This window comes from Narcine bancroftii, chromosome 1 (genome assembly GCF_036971445.1).
Source record: "Narcine bancroftii isolate sNarBan1 chromosome 1, sNarBan1.hap1, whole genome shotgun sequence".
Lineage (NCBI taxonomy): Eukaryota > Metazoa > Chordata > Chondrichthyes > Torpediniformes > Narcinidae > Narcine > Narcine bancroftii.
The window spans coordinates 456,852,718-456,875,581 of NC_091469.1; the positions used below are offsets into that span (position 1 = coordinate 456,852,718).

General features: G+C 38.8%; 1 protein-coding gene across 1 annotated transcript in view; it reads left to right on the forward strand.

Moving 5' to 3' along the window:
- The window catches only part of mrc1a (mannose receptor, C type 1a), a 186,345-nt gene that overhangs the window by 125,279 nt on the left and 38,202 nt on the right, over nucleotides 1–22,864 (forward strand). Inside the window, exons 19-25 of the mRNA XM_069914658.1 lie at nucleotides 980–1,080; nucleotides 3,800–3,942; nucleotides 5,138–5,252; nucleotides 10,240–10,403; nucleotides 11,210–11,315; nucleotides 12,485–12,717; nucleotides 17,750–17,915. Of these exons, the coding sequence (XP_069770759.1) occupies nucleotides 980–1,080; nucleotides 3,800–3,942; nucleotides 5,138–5,252; nucleotides 10,240–10,403; nucleotides 11,210–11,315; nucleotides 12,485–12,717; nucleotides 17,750–17,915 (1,028 nt within the window). The remainder of the gene's footprint in view (nucleotides 1–979; nucleotides 1,081–3,799; nucleotides 3,943–5,137; nucleotides 5,253–10,239; nucleotides 10,404–11,209; nucleotides 11,316–12,484; nucleotides 12,718–17,749; nucleotides 17,916–22,864) is intronic.

Sequence of the window (22,864 nt, forward strand, 5' to 3'; positions counted from 1 at the left end):
CATGAATGAGACACTCTAAAATCTGTTTCTCTGCTGTAAGATTCTATGAACTCCTAAATTATTTTGTGCTCCTGTCTTTGAGAAATGAACCACATTGATATTAGCATAATGCACCTTCTCACAGCATTGCACTGAATTGGGAGTTCAACCTTGGTATAACCAATTGGATTGGTAACTTACTTTATGTCTTAATTATGGTGTCAATGCTCAGAGAAGCTAACCTTATTTTAAAGGAAGGTAATGGGGCAGATCTTCCATGGCCCCTGGGCTGCACCCTTTCTTCCAGTAAGGTCTATAGGACCATGACTCCTAGAATATGAGCATGACTGAGTTTAGCAGAGGAGATGTCTCAGCACAGGCAACCTGCTGGCATGTGACAAGTGGTGAAGTCCCACCTCTTAGGCTCGTGGCTTGTCAAGCTGCTGTTGTCCTCAGGCCAATGAAGGATCTTTACATTTGCATAGATTCCGTTATACATTGCGAAACATTTTTTTAAATTGAGAATGATTGTTAAAGAATGCTTTGCTTTTTATAATGAACACATTAAAACTATAATTGCACTATAAAGAAATTGTTGAAACATAAAAGCAATTCTGGTGTTGCCCTAGCTAGAGCTTCGGCATTGAGGTGATTCAGGTTGATAGATGAGAAGTCTGAGGCAGTTCTTTTGGATGCCAGAAGGAATCTAAGTGCACAGCGCAGGGTCAGATCCAATGCATGATGATAGGATGGAAGATTCCGTCACTGGCCTCGGTCAACAGGTGACTAGGAAATCAATACTCCCTCGGAGATACTTAAGAAGTCCTAGAATCAGCTTTAGCATTGAGGCTAAAGAACTCTGTTAATTAATTTATCACTGAAACAATAAGTAAATGGAGCTTTGCTAGAAAGCTTGTTTAGAATAGCAAAGTAGAATGGTGTAGATCATTAACGAATTCTGTTTGAAAGAGACTAACATATTTTTGCCATGATTTTTCAGATGGCTGGATAATTCTCCAGTTACTTATGTTGCTTGGGCACAAAATGAACCAAATTTTGCAAATAATGATGAAAACTGTGTCACCATGTACACAAACATGGGTAAGAATTTATTTTGCTGGAAATATTTAAGTGCTTTGAAATGTTTGTTAAAATGCTACAGGGTGCCTAAGGTTGGAAGAGGGGGTGATTTCAATGCAAGCAAAGCATAAAATCCACTATGCAAGTCCATGTTCTTGTGTTCTCTTGTTTGCCTTGGCTTCGCGGACAAAGATTTATGGAGGGGTATGTCCACATTTGCTGCAGGCTCGTTGGTGACCGACAAGTCCGATGCGGGACAGGCAGGCATGGTTGCAGCGGTTGCAAGGGAAAATTGGTTGGTTGGGGTTGGGTGTTGTCAGTGAGGTGGGCTCTGCGGTCTTCTTCAAAGGAGGTTGCTGCCCGCCGAACTGTGAGGCGCCAAGATGCACGGTCGGAGGCGATATCAGCCCACTGCCGGTGGTCAATGTGGCAGGCACCAAGAGATTTCTTTAAGCAGTCTTTGTACCTCTTCTCTGGTGCACCTCTGTCTCAGTGGCCAGTGGAGAGCTCACCATAGAACACGATCTTGGGAAGGCGATGGTCCTCCATTCTGGAGACGTGACCCACCCAGCGCAGTTGGGTCTTCAGCAGCGTGGATTCGATGCTTGCGGACTTGGCCAGCTCAAGTACTTCGACGTTTGTGATGAAGTCATTCCAATGAATGTTGAGGATGGAGCGGAGACAGCGCTGATGGAAGCGTTCTAGGAGCTGTAGGTGATGCCGGTAGAAGACCCATGATTCGGAGCCGAACAGGAGCGTGGGTATGACAATGACTCTGTACACGCTGATCTTTGTGTGTTTCTTCAGGTGGTTGTTTTTCCAGACTCTTTTGTGTAGTCTTCCAAAGGCGCTATTTGCCTTGGCGAGTCTGTTGTCTATCTCGTTGTCGATCCTTGCATTAGATGAAATGGTGCAGCCGAGGTAGGTAAACTGGTTGACTGTTTTGAGTTCAGTGTGCCCGATGGAGATGTGGGGGGGCTGGTGGTCATGGTGGGGAGCTGGCTGATGGAGGACCTCAGTTTTCTTCAGGCTGGCTTCCAGGCCAAACATTTTGGCAGTTTCCGCAAAACAGGACGTCATGCGCTGGAGAGCTGCCTCTGAATGGGCAACTAAAGCGGCATCATCTCAAAGAGTAGATCACGGACAAGTTGCTCTTGTGTCTTGGTGTGAACTTGCAGGTGCCTCAGATTGAAGAGACTGCCATCCGTGCGGTACCGGATGTAAACACCGTCTTCATCGTTGAGGTCTTTATTGGTTTGTTTCAGCATCATGCTGAAGAAGATAGTAAAGAGGGTTGGTGCGAGGACGCAGCCTTGCTTCACGCCGTTGTCAATGGAGAAGGGTTCGGAGAGCTCATTGCTGTATCTGACCCGACCTTGTTGGTTTTCGTGCAGTTGGATAACCATGTTGAGGAACTTGAGGGGGCATCCAGGGCGCTCTAGTATTTGCCAAAGCCCTTTCCTGCTCACGGCATCAAAGGCTTTGGTGAGGTCAACAAAGGTGATGTTTTGTTTTGTTCTCTGCACTTTTCTTGGAGCTGTCTGAGGGCAAAGACTATGTCAGTAGTTCCTCTGTTTGCGCGAAAACCACTCTGTACAACTATAACCTTTTAATTAAATGCATTTGGACTGGTTCATGGATAGGAAGGGTTGAGAGGGATAAGGGATCAGCTCAGAGAGGCCACTTGGTCGGTATGGATGTATTGGGTGCAGGGCCTGTTTCCATCCTGTATCACTCTATGAATCCGTTTACTTGGATTTTCTTGAACGGCTGTTTTTACTTAACATACAAATCTTCTGCTACAATATGTAACACAATAAAACACGTAGCCTTTGAAGTTCAGCAAGGAGTTTCTGAACATTCCTTAGTTAGTCATTGACAGCTTGCAATGGATAACTTGATTGTTCCATTTACCTCCAGAAATTTGAGTCACTGTTGGGAAGATATTTGATATATTCTGAGATGTCAAAAGATATATGTAAATAAAAATTCAAGCTTATTTTTTTGTAATAATTTCCAAATCTTGACTGTTTAGTCAGTGATGTCTGTTAGAAATAGAAGTACCTTTAAAGAAATTGCTCGAGACAAAAATTGAGAACAAAGAACATTTATTTTACAACAATGCAAAGTTGGGTGCTTCCCCTTACCCTGGGAATACACACACACACTGGGGCTCACCCAACTTTTATACAGTTGATTTCAGTATAGGGATACCCTCCCCCTTACATTCTTCTGCCTCCTGCTGGAGAGGTTTGGCATTAGGCAATCCTTCCTGCCTACGTGCAGTTTCAGTATACTTGGAGGACCAGGGGGTATCCTGTCGGTGTCCCTTCATGTTATTGTCCTTATTCACACCTTCCTGATTCTCGAGGCTACAGTCTCTTGGTATGCAGAGTTGGCTCATCCTGTCTAGGGTTGGCTAATTTAATATGTATAAATCTGTGTAAAGTTAGCTAATTAGATATGTAGGACTTGGTACTTCTGTCCAGGGCTAGGAGACCCTTATCTGATCCATTAACTGATGTATGAATTTTAGTTTCCTTCATGTTCATAATTTTAGATCAGTTTTCCCATCTCTCACATGTCCATCACCATGGATAGGGAAAAACAACTTAGACAAATCTTTTCATTCTTAGTTTTAATAAACCTGTACAGAAAATTACTAAATTAAACACATTGTTAAAAATGCATTTTTCTGCAAAAAATAAGTTTTGTGCTTAATTTGCTTCATTTTTGCAAGGATTTTGGAATGATATGAACTGTGGCTACCCACTTCCTTTCATTTGTGAAAGGAGGAACAGTTCAATTAACACCACACAAGCTCCCACTGAGGACCCTAGTGCAGGAGGATGCCCAAAGGACTGGAAACCATTTGGAAATAAGGTACATGCCCATAAAAACTGCCACATACTGATTTTTGCAAGAATGTTCTGTCCTTATGTTCTGAAAAGTAGCTCTCTAACACCTTCTCATGGACAACTACCTGAGGTTTGCTGTTAATACCAATTTTCATCAGGTTCTCCCAGGCAAGCCCAAGACACTTCCTCTACCTCCTGGGTTGATTCTAAACCACAGAAGATTAATTTTAGTTGGCCCTCCTATGCTGGACAAGGTTACCATGGGTTGTTTTCTGGTTCCAAGGTAATCTGGCCCAATTAATATCTTAGTTCAAAATCAAATTAAGGGGAACATAAATCAAATGCAGTGTCTGGCCTGGTGAAAGATTTCTGAGTTGGTTCTACACCATGAAAATTGCACCTTCAAAGTATAATCCTGAAAATAGTTCAAATCAGATGACACAATTTTATAATTTGCTGATAATGCCTTGTGTAATCTGTGGCAGTGGAATTGGATGTTTTTTTTTACCCCTTTGTTCAACAAGACTTAAAAACTGGTAATCATCACTGACCATGTATTTTCATATTTTCTATTTAAATATGTATTAATTTTATTTAAAAGCATAGGCAACAATTATAGATGACACTTTCCAAGTTCTAGTATTTCCCAATTTCAAAACATGTCATCTTCCGAATTACTATCTTATTAATCCAATAAACCAAACTTTGTAGTTGCAGTTTTAAGTAGCTTTAATTCATTGATAAAAAAGAATAAAAATTTTTCATAACTCTTCATTGAGATTTTCATAATGATGTGTAAACAAAGCATGCTGTATAATGATATAACAATATTCAACTTTAAACAGATATAAGACAAAATAAGATGAATTAAGACAAATTAAGATGAATTAAAATGAAAGTATCTCAAGCTTACATCCAGTTCATAATGCTTTAAAGAATTAGATGCAAGCTCATGGTCCGCTTGGATATTATGACATATGATGTCATAGTCACTATGGTAACACCACAAACTAATTTTTATTAAAGGGATAGGCACAAAATTAACTAAGAATCAAAAACACAAGGTTTTAACCTTTGCAACAATGACAAAATTATAATCTTATGAAAGCAAGAAATATGTAGACATGAATTAGCAACTATTTTGGCTTGTTGCTGAACTCTTGTAAAATAATTGCTTAATGCATTCTGCACTCTAAGAATTTCAGATTTCTATCCCTCAGTGTTTCAAGTTTTATGGTAAAAAAGAAGAGGACCATTTGTCCTGGACCGATGCAAGAGCTGTTTGCATAAACAATGGAGGAAATCTGGCATCTATTCAGAATAGTAAAGAACAAGGTATACGTTTGTTGTATTTATGATTTATGTAGACTTAAAATCACTAATTTATTTTTAATGGTTTAGTTTAATGGACTTGTTTTCCATTTATCTCTATGAAGAAAGAGGTACAGGATACTTCAACAGTTAACACTGCCCAATATGCAGATGAGCATGTGAGTACATAATTAGGCACATCCAATTGGATAATTTGATTGTTCCATCTACCGATAGAAATTTAAGTCACTGCACTTCAAAATATGTTGGGAAGATATTTGATATCTTAAAAGATTAATGTTTAATTTTATTTCATTTTAAGTACAAATTATTTTTGTCTTCATGAGAAAACATAAAGCCAAATCGAGCAATATATCAAAATTGATATTGAGATGAAAAGGAGTAGTTGATTTTATATCAATTCAATTTGTTAAAATAATTAGACAAACATCACAGTAACTGGGGCTTCTGGTCAACGGGGCCATACCATCCAAACACCCCAATTAATCCTCAACCCCTGCCTCCACCACCCTGTACATTTTGAAGAGTGGAAGGAAACTAGACCACCCGGAGAAAGCCTATGCAGACACAAAGAGAATGAACAAACAATTTACAGATAGCATCAGACTCAAAGCTGGGTTGCTGGTGTTGTAATAGCGTTGCACTAACTGCTACACTAACTGTGCCACCCATAAAGTCTATCTTATTATCTTTTTCATCTTTAATTTTGTCAGTCATAAAGATGTAGGTGTTAAATAATTCTGTGGGTCTTAAATAATTCTATATGAACAAATGAATCATTGTGAGATAAGCAAATCTGTTAATACATTGAAATAACATGAGTCCCATCTCAGTGAAAAAAATAGAAATTGCAGTGTCAGTCAAATATCTGATTTATTGCGACCCGCGATATGATTTTTAATGAGAACATGTAGATTTAATGAGAACACGCTTTCCAATGATACAACAGTAGTTGGCCTCAACAACAATGAGTCGAAATACAGAAGAGGTGGAAAATCTATGATATGGTACGAGAATAAGAACCTGAGTGTTATTCTCAACATGAGCAAGACAAGGAGATGATTGTGGACTTCAGGAGGACCAGGGACAACCATCATCCACTACACATTAATAGTTTACTAGTGAAGAGGGAGGAGAGCACCAAGTACCTCAGAGTCCACTTAACAAGTGTCTAAAAGGACCTGTAGAAACCCTTTGGATTTATTTTTACTTTGCCTGCCAAAACAGCTTCTTATCTCCTTTTAGCCTTTCAAATTTATTTCTTAAGATTTTGTTTACAAGGAAAGAAAAGAAGAATTATGAAAGGAAGTTGGCAAATAACATACAAGAGGATAAGAAGAGTTTCTAAAAAAATATATGAAGTGTAAAATAGAGACATCGGTAGATATAGGACTGATTGAAAATGATGCTGGAGAAATTGTAATGGGTAACAAAGAGATGGCAGAGAAATTAATTTTGTATCTGTCTCCACTGATAGTCAGAGGTCTCATGGAATAGAATTAAGTATTGGCAAGATTACTGGAGAGAAAGAGCTTGGTAAGCTAAATTGACTAAAGATAATTAAGACTCAGACTGGATGAGGTGCACCCATGGTTTGTGAAGGAGGTGGCTTTGGAGATTGTGGAGGCATTGGAAATTATTTTCCAGAAATCAATAGACTCTGGCATAGTTCTGGAGGACTGGAAGGTCACAAATGTAGTTCTGCAGTTTAAGAAAGGAGGGAGGCAGAAAAAAAAGAAAATTAAAGGCCTATTAGTCTGATATCGGTAGTTGGAAGGTTATTGGAATCAATCCTCAAGGTCGAGGTTATGAAATACCTCGAGGTACATAATGTGATAGGTCCAAGCCAGGATGGTTTCATAAAGGGAAAATTCTACCTGACCAACCTATTGTAATTTTTTGAGGAAATCTCAAGTAAGATAGATAAGGGAGAGGCTGTGGATGTTGTGCATTTGGATTTTCAAAAAGCCTTCAATAAGGTGCCACATAAGAAGCTGCTTAATAAGATGAGAGCCCATGGAATTACAGGGAAGATATTAAATTGGGTGGAGCATTGGCTGATAGGCAGAAAGCAAAGGGTGGGTATAAAGGGATCCTGTTCTGGTTGGTTGCCGGTTACAAGTGGCATCTCTCAGGGGTCAGTGTTGGGATCGCTTCTTTTTAAAATGTATATTGGTGATTTAGATGAAGGTTTAAATGTAGATCTGAGATTGGAACTTTTTTGGATTCAACTTGGCAATGCCCTAAAGTTAGACAATTTTGGAATGAATTACAGGATCAAATTCCCACAGGATCTGATGTTATTTTTATTGAGTAATATTAAGGCTATAAGACCAAAATTAAAATTAAATATTTATCAAATTGAATTTATGTAAATTCCTTTAGCAGTTTCTAGGAAATGTATAGCTATATCATGGAAGTCTGAAATAGATTTAGGTATGGAAAGATGTCCTGCAGAACTTCAAAGTTGTATACCATTAGAGAAGATTACTTATAATCTGCGAGATAAATATCATGTCTTTTGCAAAATATGGAGCCCATATTTACAAAATTTTGGTCTGCATGTATGATTGGCTCCCTGAAGATCTCACTTCTCCAGTAGACTTTATGGTGTAAATGTTTTACTTTGTTGGCATCCTCTGGTTTTACTTTTTTGAAATCATTTCTGTAATTGGATGTAGTGTAACTATTACTGTGGTTTAAAATTTATAAATAAAATAATCAAAAAAAAAGATGAAGGTTTAAATGGTGTTGTAGCTAAGTTTTCAGATGCCACCAAGATGGGTGGAGGACCAGGAAGTGTTGAAGAAACCAAAAGGTTGCAGAGAGTTTTGGAGAGTGGGCAAAGAAAAGGAAGATGAGATACAATGTTGATAAATGTATGGTTGCATATTTTGGAAGAAGAAATAAACAGGCAGATTATTATTTAGATGGGGAGAAAATTCAAGTGCATAGGGACTTGGGGGTCCTTCTTCAGGGTACCCTCAAGGTTAACCATCAGGTTGGTTCAGCGGTAAAGAAAGCGAATTCCATGTTGGCATTCATTTCAAGGGGAATAGTGTATAAGAGAAAGGAGGTGTAAATGAGGTTCTATGGGGCACTGGTGAGACCTCATTTGGAGTACTGTGTGCAGTTTTGGCCCATTATCGTAGAAGGGATGAGAATTTAGAGAGGATTTACAAGGATGATTCCTGGAATGCAAGGGCTAACATATGAGGAGCTCTTAGACTGTATTCATTGGAGTATAGAAGAATAAGAGGGGATCTCATAGAAACATTTTGAATGTTGAAAGGATTGGACAGAGTAGATGTGAATGAGATGGTTCTCTTGGTGGGCGAGTCCAGGACAAGAGGGCACAGTCTTAGAATTAGAGGGTACCCATTTGAAACAGAAATGAGGAGAAATTTCTTTGCCAGAAGGTTGTGGATTTGTGGAATTTGTTGCCACATACAGCTGTAGAGGCCGGATAATTGGGAAAGTTTAAGGAGGAGATTGCTAAGTCTCTAATTTGTCAGTGTATCAAGGGATATGGGGAAAAGGCCAGAAATTGTGGAGAGGTGGAGCAGACTCAATAGGCTGAATGGCCTACTTCTGTTCCTTTACATTCTCCCCGTGTCTGTGTGGGGTTTCCTCCAAATATATGAAATGTACTGGGGGGTATTGGTTAATTGGATGCAATTGGACAGCATGGGCTTGTGGGCCAAAATGGGCAGTCTAAATATTCTTTTATCAATTTTTTTTCTCATAAACTTTTTTTTGGTCATGTATAGATTATGAATTGATTCTTTGTTATTTCTGATCTTTATCTGTTGGAAGAATTCATATTTCACCTTTTTGCAAAAGATTTGTAAAAATATTAAGGTTAACAAAGGCTAATGAGAAAGTGATAGCATGAATTTTGTGACAAGACACCATAGAGTGAGCAGCGGATTGAAACAAACAGGCATCTTATTCATACTTTGAAGAAAGGTTCAGGCCTGAAACATCGATTCTATATGCTTTCCTCCTATGGACGCTGCGAGCGCTGCTGAGTTCCTCCAGCAGTTATGTGCTTTTGCTACAATCACAGCATCTGTAGACTTCTCTGTTTCACACACATTTTAGCCCACTCAGTCTGTGTCAAATTATTCTGCCTTGAAACATAAGCCTCCAACCAGACCATTAGCTCCATCACACAAAGGCTTTGGTAAAGGTATAACAAAGTTTGCCAGGATTTTGCCTGATTTAGAGGGTATGAGTATTGGGGAAGATTGAAGTAAAGAAGGCAGTGGGAAGACCTGATAGAGGTTTATAAAATCATAACAGACGTTGGTTAGGTCAAAATCTTTTCCTCAAGGTAAAATAGTTGCACACTAGAGGGCACATGTTTAAGATGAGGGAGAGAAAATTTAAGGGAGATGTGTAGGGACAAGTGGTAGGTGCCTGGAACAGGGTGCCTTGACTAGTGGTGGGAGCAGATACTATAGTAGCATTTCGGAGCCTTCTAAAAAGACACATGAATATGAAGGGAATGAGGGCTGTATCTCATCCCCTTCAAGTAACAGAGTTTTAATTTGATATGGATGTCGTGGTTTGGCACAGACACAATGGGCTGAAGTGCCTGCTCCTGTGCTGTCATATTCTATGTTCTTTGATGGAGTATCTAAATGATTGAAAGGTCTCCCTTTCTACTGTTAAAACAGTGATTCCACTTTTTCCCCAAAATTTTCTCAAATTTTCCATTAATCACATTTTGTACCTGTATACAGTATGTTTGGAAAATCAGTATAATTATTCTCTGCATGGATAGATGTCATTATATTTATATTTTATTGAGAATTATGCAAGTAGCTCATTATTTTACTTTTTAAAAAAATCTTTGGTCACACAATTGTAAAGTACTTGCAACCATGTATTACTGGAACTATATGAATGTAATTAAATGTTTTTATTTATATAATGTTGGATTTAATGTCAATCTTGAGTTATATTAATCTCGTTCCATCTGCAGCATTTATTACCTTGTCCCTGAATGGGTTTTCTGTGGATGTTTGGATTGGATTGAATGATATTAATAGTGAAGGTAAATACCTCTGGACTGAGGGAAAGGGTGTGTTCTACACCAACTGGGCCAAAGGGTTTCCTACAGGCAAAGCATATTCATATCATAATCCGGTAAGTACCAATCTCAGCCCAAGTGCAATAGCAGTGATGCCCAGCTACTTTTAGTAATATTTATCTTTGTAAATTCTGTAAGCTCAAGTGGGACTGTGGAGATTTACTCTTTTATTTTTTCTATGTGACCAGTCACAATGATAAGAAGAACTATTTTGGTAGTAGATTTGTAAAATAGGTTTAAGAGGAATTAGAAGGGACCTGCAAAGAATTTTCATTTCAAATGGATGGATTTTGGACCCATTGTCCAAAGGATAGAGGAACCAGACCCCTAATTACATTTAAAAATTACTTGGATACTCACTTTGAAATCAAAATACTCCAGATGATAGTAAAAATAGAAACTGTGGAAAATATGAAGCAAGTTAGACAAAACCTATAGAGAAAAAAGTTGTAAACATTTCGGACTTGAGAGAAAAGCACTTTCTGATATTTTTTGGACATGCACTTGATTTGCTGTGATGTGGAGCAAGAAGTTGTTTGGCAGTATTTTTATCATTCTATCATTAGGAATCCCATTCTTTTGTTCTTTCCCATCTTCAATGTCCTCTGGCTCCAAAGAATATTTTTAATCATGCTTGTGCTCGTACTGGTAACTCACTATGATTTTTTTCCAGTGATTAACCTCTATAGGTCACTTATTCCATGTAAAGATAAAACAAATCCAACAGCAAAAAAATGCACAGTGATATTTGGTCACATGGTCACCATTTAATGATTTGCCAACTTTTAATTGTAAGTATGAATTTTTATTGGGAAGTTTTCTGCTTTTTTGGTTTTCACAATTTTTTGCTTTCTTTATATAGCAATCTGACTGTGTGACTGTGAGTGTAACTGCAAAGAAATTTGTGAGCTTATGGAAAGATAACTACTGCAACATCAAGAGAGGTTTTGTATGTCAAAAGTATAAAGGTGAGCACTGAGTTTCTTTTTGTACAATAATGTGTGTCATTTTAAACCTCATGTCATGTCTGGAAAACAAGGCTGAATAAAAACAGTGAGATAATTGTGCTGTATCAGAATATAAAAAAATAAATTGAGGCATTAAGTTACAGCTTTACAAGACTTTGTGAGATAGCATCTGTAATGCTTGATGCAGGCCTAATCACCAAACTATAGGAAGGATGTGATTGAACTGGAGTGCCTGCAGGAAAGATTCTCAAGGATATTGCTGGGATTGGAGGATGAGTTGTGAGGAGAAATTGAATAGGCTGGGATTATTTCCCCTAGAGCAAAGGAACCTGAGAGTTGACCTGATAGTGGTGTATAAAATCATGATTCAAATGATTGTCACAAGCTTTTTCCCAGGGGTAAGAAAATATAAAACTCGATGGCTGTTACGTAAGGTGAAAAATTATAGATTTGAAGAGTCCAGAAAAGCAACTTTTTCATGCAGAGGCTTGCAAGTGTGTGCAATGAGCTGCCAGAAGAAGTGGTAGAGATAACTCCAATTACAAGATTTTGAAGACAGCTACATGGAGAGGAAATGTTTAGAGAGATATGGGCCAAACATAGACAAATGGAACTCGCTCAGGAAGACACCTTGGTTGATTGGATAAGTTGGGGCAACCTGAAAATCCCTGTTTCCATGCTGTATAACTTTATTACTCTATGCTTCTGAAACTCAATTTCTTTCCCTCTCTTGTAAGTGTGTCTTTCCTTGTGCACAGAATTGTAGGCATAGTCTCACCAGAACATTTTAAAAATGGTAATAGGATGTCTTTATTCATGTTCTTGAATTGGAAGTGAACAAAACATCTTACCTCTTCATTGTCAACTGTATCTACATATCATGCTTTGGGGATTCATGTATAGTTATTCACATGTCTGAATGCCAAACGTGTTTTCTCTATAGTTCCCTAAATTGCACTGGCTTTGGACAAGGTACTTATGGTGACAGTGCAGGCTGATGATCTATTTCATGATCCCTGTAACCAATGGCCTAATTACTCATTAAGTTTAGTATAACATCTTTGGCATGGATTGAAAAATTGAATGTCATCATGAAGTTGTTTAGAAAAAAAAGTATGCATAGAAATTTGAATCAATATTTAATGAGGAAGATTTGATTCTTTCAACAGATCGTGCACTCAGCGTGGCGCCGACAACTCCTCCCGCAATAAATTACTTTCAATATGGCAACAGTTCATACAAAACAATTACTGTCAAGCTGAAATGGAAAGATGCTCGTAAAGTATGTGAAGCAGAAGGTGCCCAACTTGTCAGTATTAAGAATGGCTTTGAGAATGCCCTCGTACTGTTAGAGGCAAATAAAATTGGAGATAATCTTTGGATTGGATTAAATGCCAATGAGGTAAGAAGCAAAAAAAAAATGTAAATGGAAAAATAAATTTACTAAATTTCTAATAGTGTTTTATGCTGTAAGGACTTGTAAAAGTCAACTTTGGAGATGTGAATATTCAGTGCAAATCTGGGAAAGGGAAACATTTGAATACAGTATGAGAAGCAGAAATCTCCAGATTAATGTTGGTCCCAAGAGGAAAAGAAAGTGCTTTACAGGAAAGTTATTTTCTGCCCTTTACAACCTGGTTTGTTTCAGACCTCCACACACCCTCAAACAAATAAAGAAGGCAAATTCAGCTCATCAGCTGACCTCTTGCTTTTCCACTTGAGCCCTCCAGTGAAACAGTTTCACACCAGGGCTGGGTGGTTTAGAGGTAACAAATCTATTCATAAAGCAAGGAACTGAAATGTTGGAAATTTGAAATGGGAAACAGAAAATACTGGAAATACACAGCAGGTCAGGCAGCAAGAAGGCTGGTCAATAACTTTTTTTTCGAAAGGTTTGCTTCCTGAAAAACAAATGGGGATTATGAGAGACAACTTAAAGCTGAACACAAAGATAATTTCAGATTTGCTGTATCACATAGGAAGTTGGGGAAACATTAAATTAACTTTTTGAATTTACCATGTTTAATCGCATAATAATGCTGACATATTGTGTTAGTTCAACTCACCTAAAAATCAGCATCTGATGCCTCTCATGTCAGTGTCTAACAATAGTGCACCAAGATTGTTAACTTCTAGTTGCCCTGATCCTGCTTTTCCATGGTTGCAACGTCCTGGTGAAATCTTTCACCATTTTCGTCACTGACTGCACCAAGATCAGCAGGGAACACGACGACAAGTGCGAATGCAGAAAATGAGTTTTCAATGACATGTTGCATTTCGTGGTTTTTTTAATGCTTGAAGCATCTGTAAAATATGGCAGGAAATCACAAAATTAGGTTATATCGAAAAAAAAGGTACGTAATAGGAATATTTTATGGTGATTTTTGTGATTTGCTGCCCAAAATCCATAAAATACACCCAAAAGTGCACAGGAAGCAAAATGTTCATTGTCCAGTGTTATGGGAAAAAGATTTCTTTTTTTATTTCAGCCTACCTATTTATTTAAATTATCTTGACTGTTCACATTATTTTGTATCTTATCATGTTATTTTGTATTCAATTGATCTTATTTCATGTTTCACCTTTATGTAATTAATTCTATTCCATTTGTTTCTGTGCACCTCTGACAGTCAGAGACATTTGACAGTGGTTTAAAGGACTTTGACGTGTGGAAATCTGTCCCTGTCTTGTTGAGAAGAACCTGCCCTACCTTACCAGATAGATAAACATCAAATTTTGTGACTTGTTCATGACAATACATTCTGATTTTGTTTCTGAGTTCTCAATTACAGAGGGCCAACTTATTTTGCCCTCTATGTCCAGTAGAGGTGAAGAGGTGAGCAGTAAAATGGCAAGTTCAGTCAGGTGCCTTGGTCTGGCACAATTTGGTCCATAGTGCTGTGTGTTTTTATCAATGACAGACACAAAAAAATCAAAGATGTGTGGTTGGATTTCAATATCACACCAAACTGAAGCTGGAAGGCCTCAAACAGCAGGCAAAAATAATAGGTAGAAAGGACAATCACAGAAGAATTTTTGTCAGTAATTGTATTATTAAGCTGCAGTGTGGTTGTATAAAAATCTCAGGATGTCAGCAGGTTTGAGACTTAGATGTGTATGTAAAAGATCAAAGTTACTGGCTGACCTTGATCGGTGCTTCTCTGGCTACACTCCAATGGCAGAACATATACTGGTATATACTGGTATTCATGATCTTGCTTAAGATATATTCCATCTGGGCACTCCAACAAAGCAGCATTAACATTGACCCCTCTCTTTCCCTGTCCCTCTGTCTTGTTTCCTTCAGCTCCCCACCCTTCCCTCTTCACTCAGAGAACTACCCCTTAAATCACTTCTCATTTTGTTTTTCTTCTGCTCTCCCACCCATATGACCTTTTCCCTGTTAGCATGTACTCCATCCCTGCCCCTTCATCCCTCTCTCCTCTTCTCCCCCCACATTTTTTATTCAGGCACCTGCCTGTTTTTTGCTCATACCTTGATGAAGGTATCCAATAGATGCTGCGTGACCTGTTGAGTTTCTCCAGCAGTTTTGCATCTTTCACATTTTGTGAATTATTTCAGTTCACTTTTATGTTTTGAATTGTAAAAGAAAAAGTTTAATGCTTTGAAATGTTTATGCCTGAGAATGTTAAAATATTGTTCAATTAACTTTTGCAAAATTTATGAATGTAACATTCAAAATCTTTGCCAGTTTTTACTATGGAGATCTGCAAAAGGTTAATAGAGGGATAAACAAGAGAGATTACAGATGCTGGAAAGGTTGTAGAAGGGAACGGCTGCTGACAACAAGTTCTGACCTTGTGTCCAACAACCATTCAGCATTTCTTGTTGGTGGAGAAACATATAATCTCTATACAGAGTTTTGAAATAATAAAGGTTAGCATTGAAAGACAGACAGCAGCTATAATGTACTTGCTATTTCTTTCTTCTTTGGCTTGGCTTCGCGGATGAAGATTTATGGAGGGATAATGTCCACGTCAGCTGCAGGCTCGTTTGTGGCTGACAAGTCCGATGCGGGACAGGCAGACATGTTGCAGCGGTTGCAGGGGAAAATTGGTTGGCTGGGGTTGGGTGTTGGGTTTTTCCTCCTTTGTCTTTTGTCAGTGAGGTGGGCTCTGCGGTCTTCTTCAAAGGAGGTTGCTGCCCGCCGAATTGTGAGGCACCAAGATGCACGGTTTGAGGCGAGATCAGCCCACTGGCGGTGGTCAATGTGGCAGGCACCAAGAGATTTCTTTATGCAGTCCTTGTACCTCTTCTTTGGTGCACCTTTGACACGGTGGCCAGTGGAGAGCTCGCCATATAACACAATCTTGGGAAGGCGATGGACCTCCATTCTGGAGACGTGACCTGCCCAGCGCAGTTGGATCTTCAGCAGCGTGGATTCGATGCTGTCGGCCTCTGCCATCTCGAGTACTTTGATGTTAGGGATGAAGTCGCTCCAATGAATGTTGAGGATGGAGCGGAGACAACGCTGGTGGAAGCGTTCTAGGAGCCGTAGGTGATGCCGGTAGAGGACCCATGATTTGGAGCCGAACAAGAGTGTGAGTATTAGACATGTCCAAACCACGCAGAGCAGCATTTATTGTTGCATGTAAAAATATATCCACGCAAATCAGATAAATATATGATCAGTGAATAGGTCGGAGTACATTTGCAGTTGTTTCTGTGATACAAAGGGAAATATGATAAAAAGAACTGGAATTGACTAAAGGACACTATAAACAGAGTCTGGCATAAACCACCCAAAGTTACAGTACATGTTGTTGAGACCCTATTTTACCTCATTCTGTTACCCTCAACTTCACCAACTTTCATTCAATTATTATTTCATTTGTCCAATGTCCAATACTAATAAACAGAAATTCCTTTCAACTAAACATTGGAAAGACCAAAATTATGGAGAAGAGGTGTGAAAATTCCTGCAGGAATGTACCCACTTTAATTTCCCCTGGAGCGAATGTCTAGAATATTGAAAAGTGCCTAAAATCATTAGCCATGGACACTTGCCTTCATTTTAACACAGGGGTTTTCAAACTTTTTCTTTCCACTCACATACCACCTTAAGTAATCCCTTTTCTATAAATGCTCTGTGATTGGTAAGGGATTGCTTAAGGTGGTATGTGAGTGGAAAGAAAAAGTTTGAAAGCACTAATCTAACATAACTTTTATTGAAATGTGATCTGAAATTGGAAGGAATTAACAGTGTGGGAGAAATAGTATGGAAGAATGGATAGAGCGCAAATAACTACACTGGAATTCTGACTTTCTTCTCTATTTCTGCTAGGGATCTCATTGGAAGTTGAGATTCATGAGCAGCATTGGAAAGAGAGATGGAAGAAGACATGATCTAGAGAAGTGGAATGGTGGCAGAAGCAGTTTGATGGGTTAGGTTCTTCTGAGGATTAGCTTGGCAGAGAATAGTGGGTGGCCTGTGTAGCACGGGCTAGCTCATTCCTCACTTCCAGCCCTGGCTGCGGCAATAGCAGATTCCTAAATGCACCAGTGGTCGGGTGCTGGCGTACCCAACTCCCACTCATCTACTGGCTTTGGCAATGAGTGCAGAAGCTCAGAGGTGCCAACTTGGAAGCAATGCGTACTTGTATTCCGCCCTCAGCTTTGTGACTTGTGATTCATGTGCTCCCTTATATAATTGGAATGGATTGGAGACTTGGATAAATCTCCAATGCAGCTATTAGCACCTTCTACACTTCTCCGCTTGCATTTTCTGCAGCCTCTTGTGTTACCACTTGCCACCTTCTAACCTTATCTCTACATCCATTATCCCCGGTCCCACTTGGCTTCATCTGCCCTTCTGATATTTTTTTCCTCTTTCCCTATCTTTCACCCATCAGCCTTGTCCCCCACATCCACCCTTCCACCACCACACCTGACACTATCTGCCCATCATCTCCCTCAACATTTGGCTTCACTGATTACCTGCCAGCTCTCCCCTCCCCTTCACCTCTTAACATTGGTTTTCTCCCCTCTACACTCATAATCCTGATGGAGGGCCTTGACCTGAAACACTGTCCATCCATTTGCCTTCACAGATGCTGCCTGACTAGATGGGTTTCTCCAGAAATTTGTCTTTGGTCTAGTTTATGGGGTCTACTGTTGCTTGTGTGTTCAAGTGCAGATACATTTTTTTTCTCAGTTTTAATGCACTTAATTAATTTTTATAACTGAAACATTTTTACATGCATCTACTAAGGACACCAGTGATCTGAAGTTGTAAACATGAAGTGTATCTTTGGATTATTTTGAGTGTTGGTGAGGTTAAAGTGCAAAAGGTTGGGGTCCAGAAAGAATGCCAATTGCTGCCATTTTACATAGCAAAAAGCTCAGCTCTGAGCTTCATGAATCCATATGGGTGAGGGAACTGCTGCAGTAATTTAATATAGATTTCTTTTTAGACTGGAGGACAGTACAGATGGATTGATGGATGGAGGATGCACTATTCCATCTGGGACGCTGGAGAACCCAAGAGCAATAATGAATGTGTCTTCATTGATCTGAATGGACAGTGGAAAACTTCAAGCTGCGACAACGAGTCTTATGCCATGTGTAAAATATCTTCTGGTAAGAATCAATTGGTCCATTGTGAATTTCACTTCTGCTTTCCTAAATTGTTATCTTTGAAAATCAATTTACATTAATAATATAACAGAACACAAATGTGTTTTAATGTATTTATATTACATAGAGGCTTTGAATTGAAACAAAGTTATCCCTCAATTTCCATAGGAGTTACCTTCTCGGGGGAAAAAAATCTGTTAAGAGAAAATGCGTAGATCACATCTTTTCTCCATAAGATTCAAATTTAAAAGCTGAAGAATTTCACTCAAAAGAACTTATCACCTCAAAATATATCAACACATTATTTTGAAATATAATTTGGTTGATGATATTGTCGCCGTCGCCTACTTACCTTTGTCGGGAGAAGGAGAGTGAGAGTGTCAGGATACCCATGTGGCGGTGAGCCAATGAGAAGGTCAGAGCAGTGTAGCTGGGTGGTGTTTGGGGAGTTGAAGAATGCTAAGTTGTGACTAGTGAATAATAAAGAAAGTCAACTTCATGGTGGCTGAAAGAAGCAAGTGAGTGTATTCCTTATTTGTTTGTAACCTGCGATAAATCAGTGCTCTTACAAGTGGTGACCACCCCCCCGCCCCCAACGTGATCGGAGTGACATCCTAGATTCACCCAATTTTCAAGCCAGATCAAGCCAAGGCTCTCAGAGCTAACTGTTCTCCAGGACCAGGGGTCTTGGTCCTGTTGCCTCTGGTAGTTTGGAGTTTGATGTGCAGAGCAGTAACGTCCAGCTCCTTGCCACTCTGGGACACCTCGTGAGCAGCCAGCATGGCAGCGTATGGGGAGGGCTCATCTCTGTCCACCGTCACCTTCATGACATCAGTGACGTGGCGGGTAGTCTCTTTGCCAGACAAGTCAATTACGCAGACAAAGGTGTAATTGAAGGAAACGAAGATTTGGCATGAAAATCGGATGGATCGAGGATATCACAGGGAAGACATGCACATATGTTGGCTATAATTTATATACCATTCCTTACACCATTCATTATAATGAGTTATGTCATCTCAAAGGACACTGATATACTCAGTGGCTATCTTGATATTGTGCCTCTTCCAAGTTTCCTGAATTGTGGTTTTGCCACCTGACAAAGTGACAAAGCTCATTGCAACGCTGCTGGTGATTAGGCTTGAACTTAACAATAGCAACCAGGTCCGTAGGTGAGAAAAGTAAACTGATGGTGGAGTGGAAAAAACATAACCCGACATTGTTAGGTAAGTCCTCGTCTTCATGAGAAATCCTGGTGTATAGGGGAGTCACGTGATGGAGTAGTGGCCGGACGGTGAACTCCAGCCCTCTCCAGAAAAGTCGGGAAAAACAAGAGAAAATACAAAGGCACAGAAATACAAGTTAAAGAAAAGTGAATATAAAGGTGGAAAGAAGATGGAGACAAAAGGAGAAAAATCAAAATCAACGGAAAGAAGAGAGGAAGAGAAGACAACGGAGGAAAAAGGTGAAGGCCTTACCTGTCCGAAGAGGCCCGCTGTGGAGAGAAGACCCCACTACCTCAGGTCGGTAGAAAGAGAACTACAACAATGGCTCACAGAGCCGAGTAAAAGTGCGCAACCGCGCATGCGCGACTCCTCGCGCATGCGCGATGCGCATGAAAAAAAACACACCGACGGGAGGGGGGACCAGCTGGGGAGTCGATCTCCACAGCCGGCAACGACAGCTGCAGAACACCTGCAGCAAGAAGAGACCACAGAAGACAATGGAAACAAGAAAGAAGAGGAGGAAAGGGCAGCAAAGAAACAACAGATGGTCAACCTAGAGGAAGAAGAAGAGGAAGAGGAAGAGTACAGGGAAATAGAAGAAGAAAAGAAAGGCAAGGTAAAGGAGGTACTTGCTCTTGTTAGAGGATACATGGAGTCATTTAAAGAATGGCAAACACAGGAATTCAATGATTTAAGAAGAAGAATAAACAACACAGAAAAGAAAATAAATAAAATGGATATGACCTTAACAGAAATGGGGAAAAAAATGGACAAGATGGAAGAACGGGCAATAGCAGCAGAAATGGAGGTAGAAGACTTAAAAAAGAAATTGGAGGAATCTAATAAAAAAACTAAAGAGACACAAGAATTACTAGCCCAAAAAATAGATATAATGGAAAATTATAACAGAAGAAATAACATAAAGATAGTGGGCCTTAAGGAAGATGTAGAAGGCAAGAATATGAGGGAGTTTATAAAAGAATGGATCCCTAAGGCCCTAGGATGTCCAGAACTACAGCAAGAAATGGAAATAGAAAGGGCACATAGAGCATTGGCCCCTAAACCACAACCACAACAAAAACCAAGATCTATTGTAGTAAAATTCCTAAAATATACTACAAGAGAAAAGGTACTGGAGAAGACAATGGAAAAAGTAAGAGAGGGCAACAAACCACTGGAGTATAAAGGGCAAAAAATCTTCATTTATCCAGATATAAGCTTTGAACTCCTAAAGAAGAGAAAAGAGTTCAATGCAGCAAAAGCGATTTTATGGAAGAAAGGATATAAATTTACATTGAAGCATCCTGCGGTATTGAAAATATTTATTCCAGGACAACAAAACAGACTATTCTCGGATCCAGAAGAAGCACGAAAATTTGCAGAACAATTACAAAAATAGACTGAGGGATGAAGACGGGTAATGAGAGCAAAAATTATCACGATTGATATGTATGTGGGTAAAGACAAAAATAGACTGAGGGATGAAGACGGGTAAGGAGGGTAAAAATGACCACGATTGATATGTATGCGGGTAAAGAGGTATAAGAGTGAATAGAGACAATGGGCATATGTGAAAGTATCTGTAATTAGAGGAAAACATAGAGAGTATAGACAAGAATTAATAAGGGAAGGTAATGGAATAGAGAGAATAAGGAGGGAACTAAAAGAGTGACCTTTGTGACATATAAAAAACGAAATCTTTTCTGGGGGGGCTGGGTGGGGGGAAAAGAGCGGTCACTGCAAAATCAGTTGACGCTTGCGAGTGGATTCGCAAATCCAAATGGAGAGGGGAGATGTGGTTGTCCGACAAGGGATAAAGGGCAACTCAGGAGGGGAAGGGGAGATTGGGGATAAAGAAGATAGAAATAGGAGAATAAGGAAAATGTTGGATGTTGTAGGAATGTTGTCTGGTAAAGAGTTGAAAATAAGAAAACAGAAATGGAAAAGGAGGAAAGGTAATGATGGAAAAACGGAAAGAGAAGATAAACAAAATATAAAATGGCTACGCTGAACTATATGACTCTAAATATTAATGGAATACATAACCAAATTAAAAGGAAGAAACTACTAAATTTACTGAAAAAGGAAAAAATAGATATAGCATTTGTCCAAGAAACACATTTAACTGAATTGGAGCACAAGAAATTAAAGAGAGATTGGGTAGGACATGTAACAGCAGCATCGTATAATTCAAAAGCAAGAGGAGTGGCTATATTAATTAGCAAAAATGTGCCATTTAAAATAGAAGAGGAAATAATAGATCCAGCAGGGAGATATGTTATGATAAAATGTCAGATATATTCAGAGCTTTGGAATCTACTTAATATATATTCACCTAACGAAGAAGATCAAAAGTTTATGCAAGATATCTTTTTGAAGGTAGCTAATACGCAAGGGAACATACTAATAGGAGGGGATTTCAATCTGAATTTGGATCCAAATATGGATAAAACGGGGAAAAAAATTAACAGGAAGAACAAAGTAACCAAATTTATAATTAAATCAATGCAAGAAATGAAACTTGTGGACATATGGAGGAAACAAAACCCAAAAGAAAAGGAATACTCATACTACTCGACTAGACATAAAACATACTCAAGGATAGACCTATTCCTGTTATCAGCCCACATACAAGGGAGAGTTAGGAAAACGGAATATAAAGCTAGACTATTATCGGACCACTCACCCCTGTTATTGGCAATAGAGCTAGAAGACATCCCTCCAAGAATGTATAGATGGAGATTAAACCCCATGCTACTTAAAAGACAGGATTTTAGAGAATTTATTGAAAAACAATTAAAAATGTACTTTGAAGTAAATACGGAATCAGTGGAAGATAAGTTCATACTATGGGACGCAATGAAAGCATTCATTAGAGGGCAAATAATAAGTTATGCAACCAAGATGAAGAAGGACTATAATCAGGAAACAGAGCAGTTGGAAAGGGAAATAATAAACATAGAAAAAAAATTAGCAATAAAGGAAGATACAACCAAAAGAAGAGAATTGGCGGATAAAAAAATAAAATATGAAACATTACAAACATATAAGGTGGAGAAGAATATAATGAAGACAAAACAGAAATATTATGAACTAGGGGAAAAAACACACAAAATCCTAGCATGGCAGCTTAAGACAGAGCAAACTAAGAAAATGGTATTGGCAACAAGGAAAAAAGACAAACAAATTACATATAATCCAAAAGAAATTAAGGAAAACTTCAGAGAATTCTATGAACAATTATACCGAACCGAAAACGAAGGGAAAGAAGGGAAAATAGATGAATTTTTGACTAAAATTGAACTACCAAAACTACAAATAGAGGAACAAAATAAATTAACAGAACCATTTGGAACAGTAGAAATACAAGAGATAATAAAAAATTTACCAAATAACAAGACACCAGGAGAGGATGGACTCCCAATAGAATTCTACAAAACATTTAAAGACCTAATAATACCGCCCCTCCTGGATGTAATCAACCAGATTGATGAGACACAAAACTTACCAGATTCATGTAAAACAGCAATAATTACAGTGATACTAAAACAAGGGAAAGATCCACTCTCACCAGCGTCATATAGACCAATATCTCTGCTAAACACAGATTATAAGATAATAGCTAAACTATTAGCGAACAGATTAGCAGAACAGGTACCGAAAATGGTAAATTTAGACCAAACTGGATTTATCAAAAAAAGACGCACAACAGACAATATTTGTAAA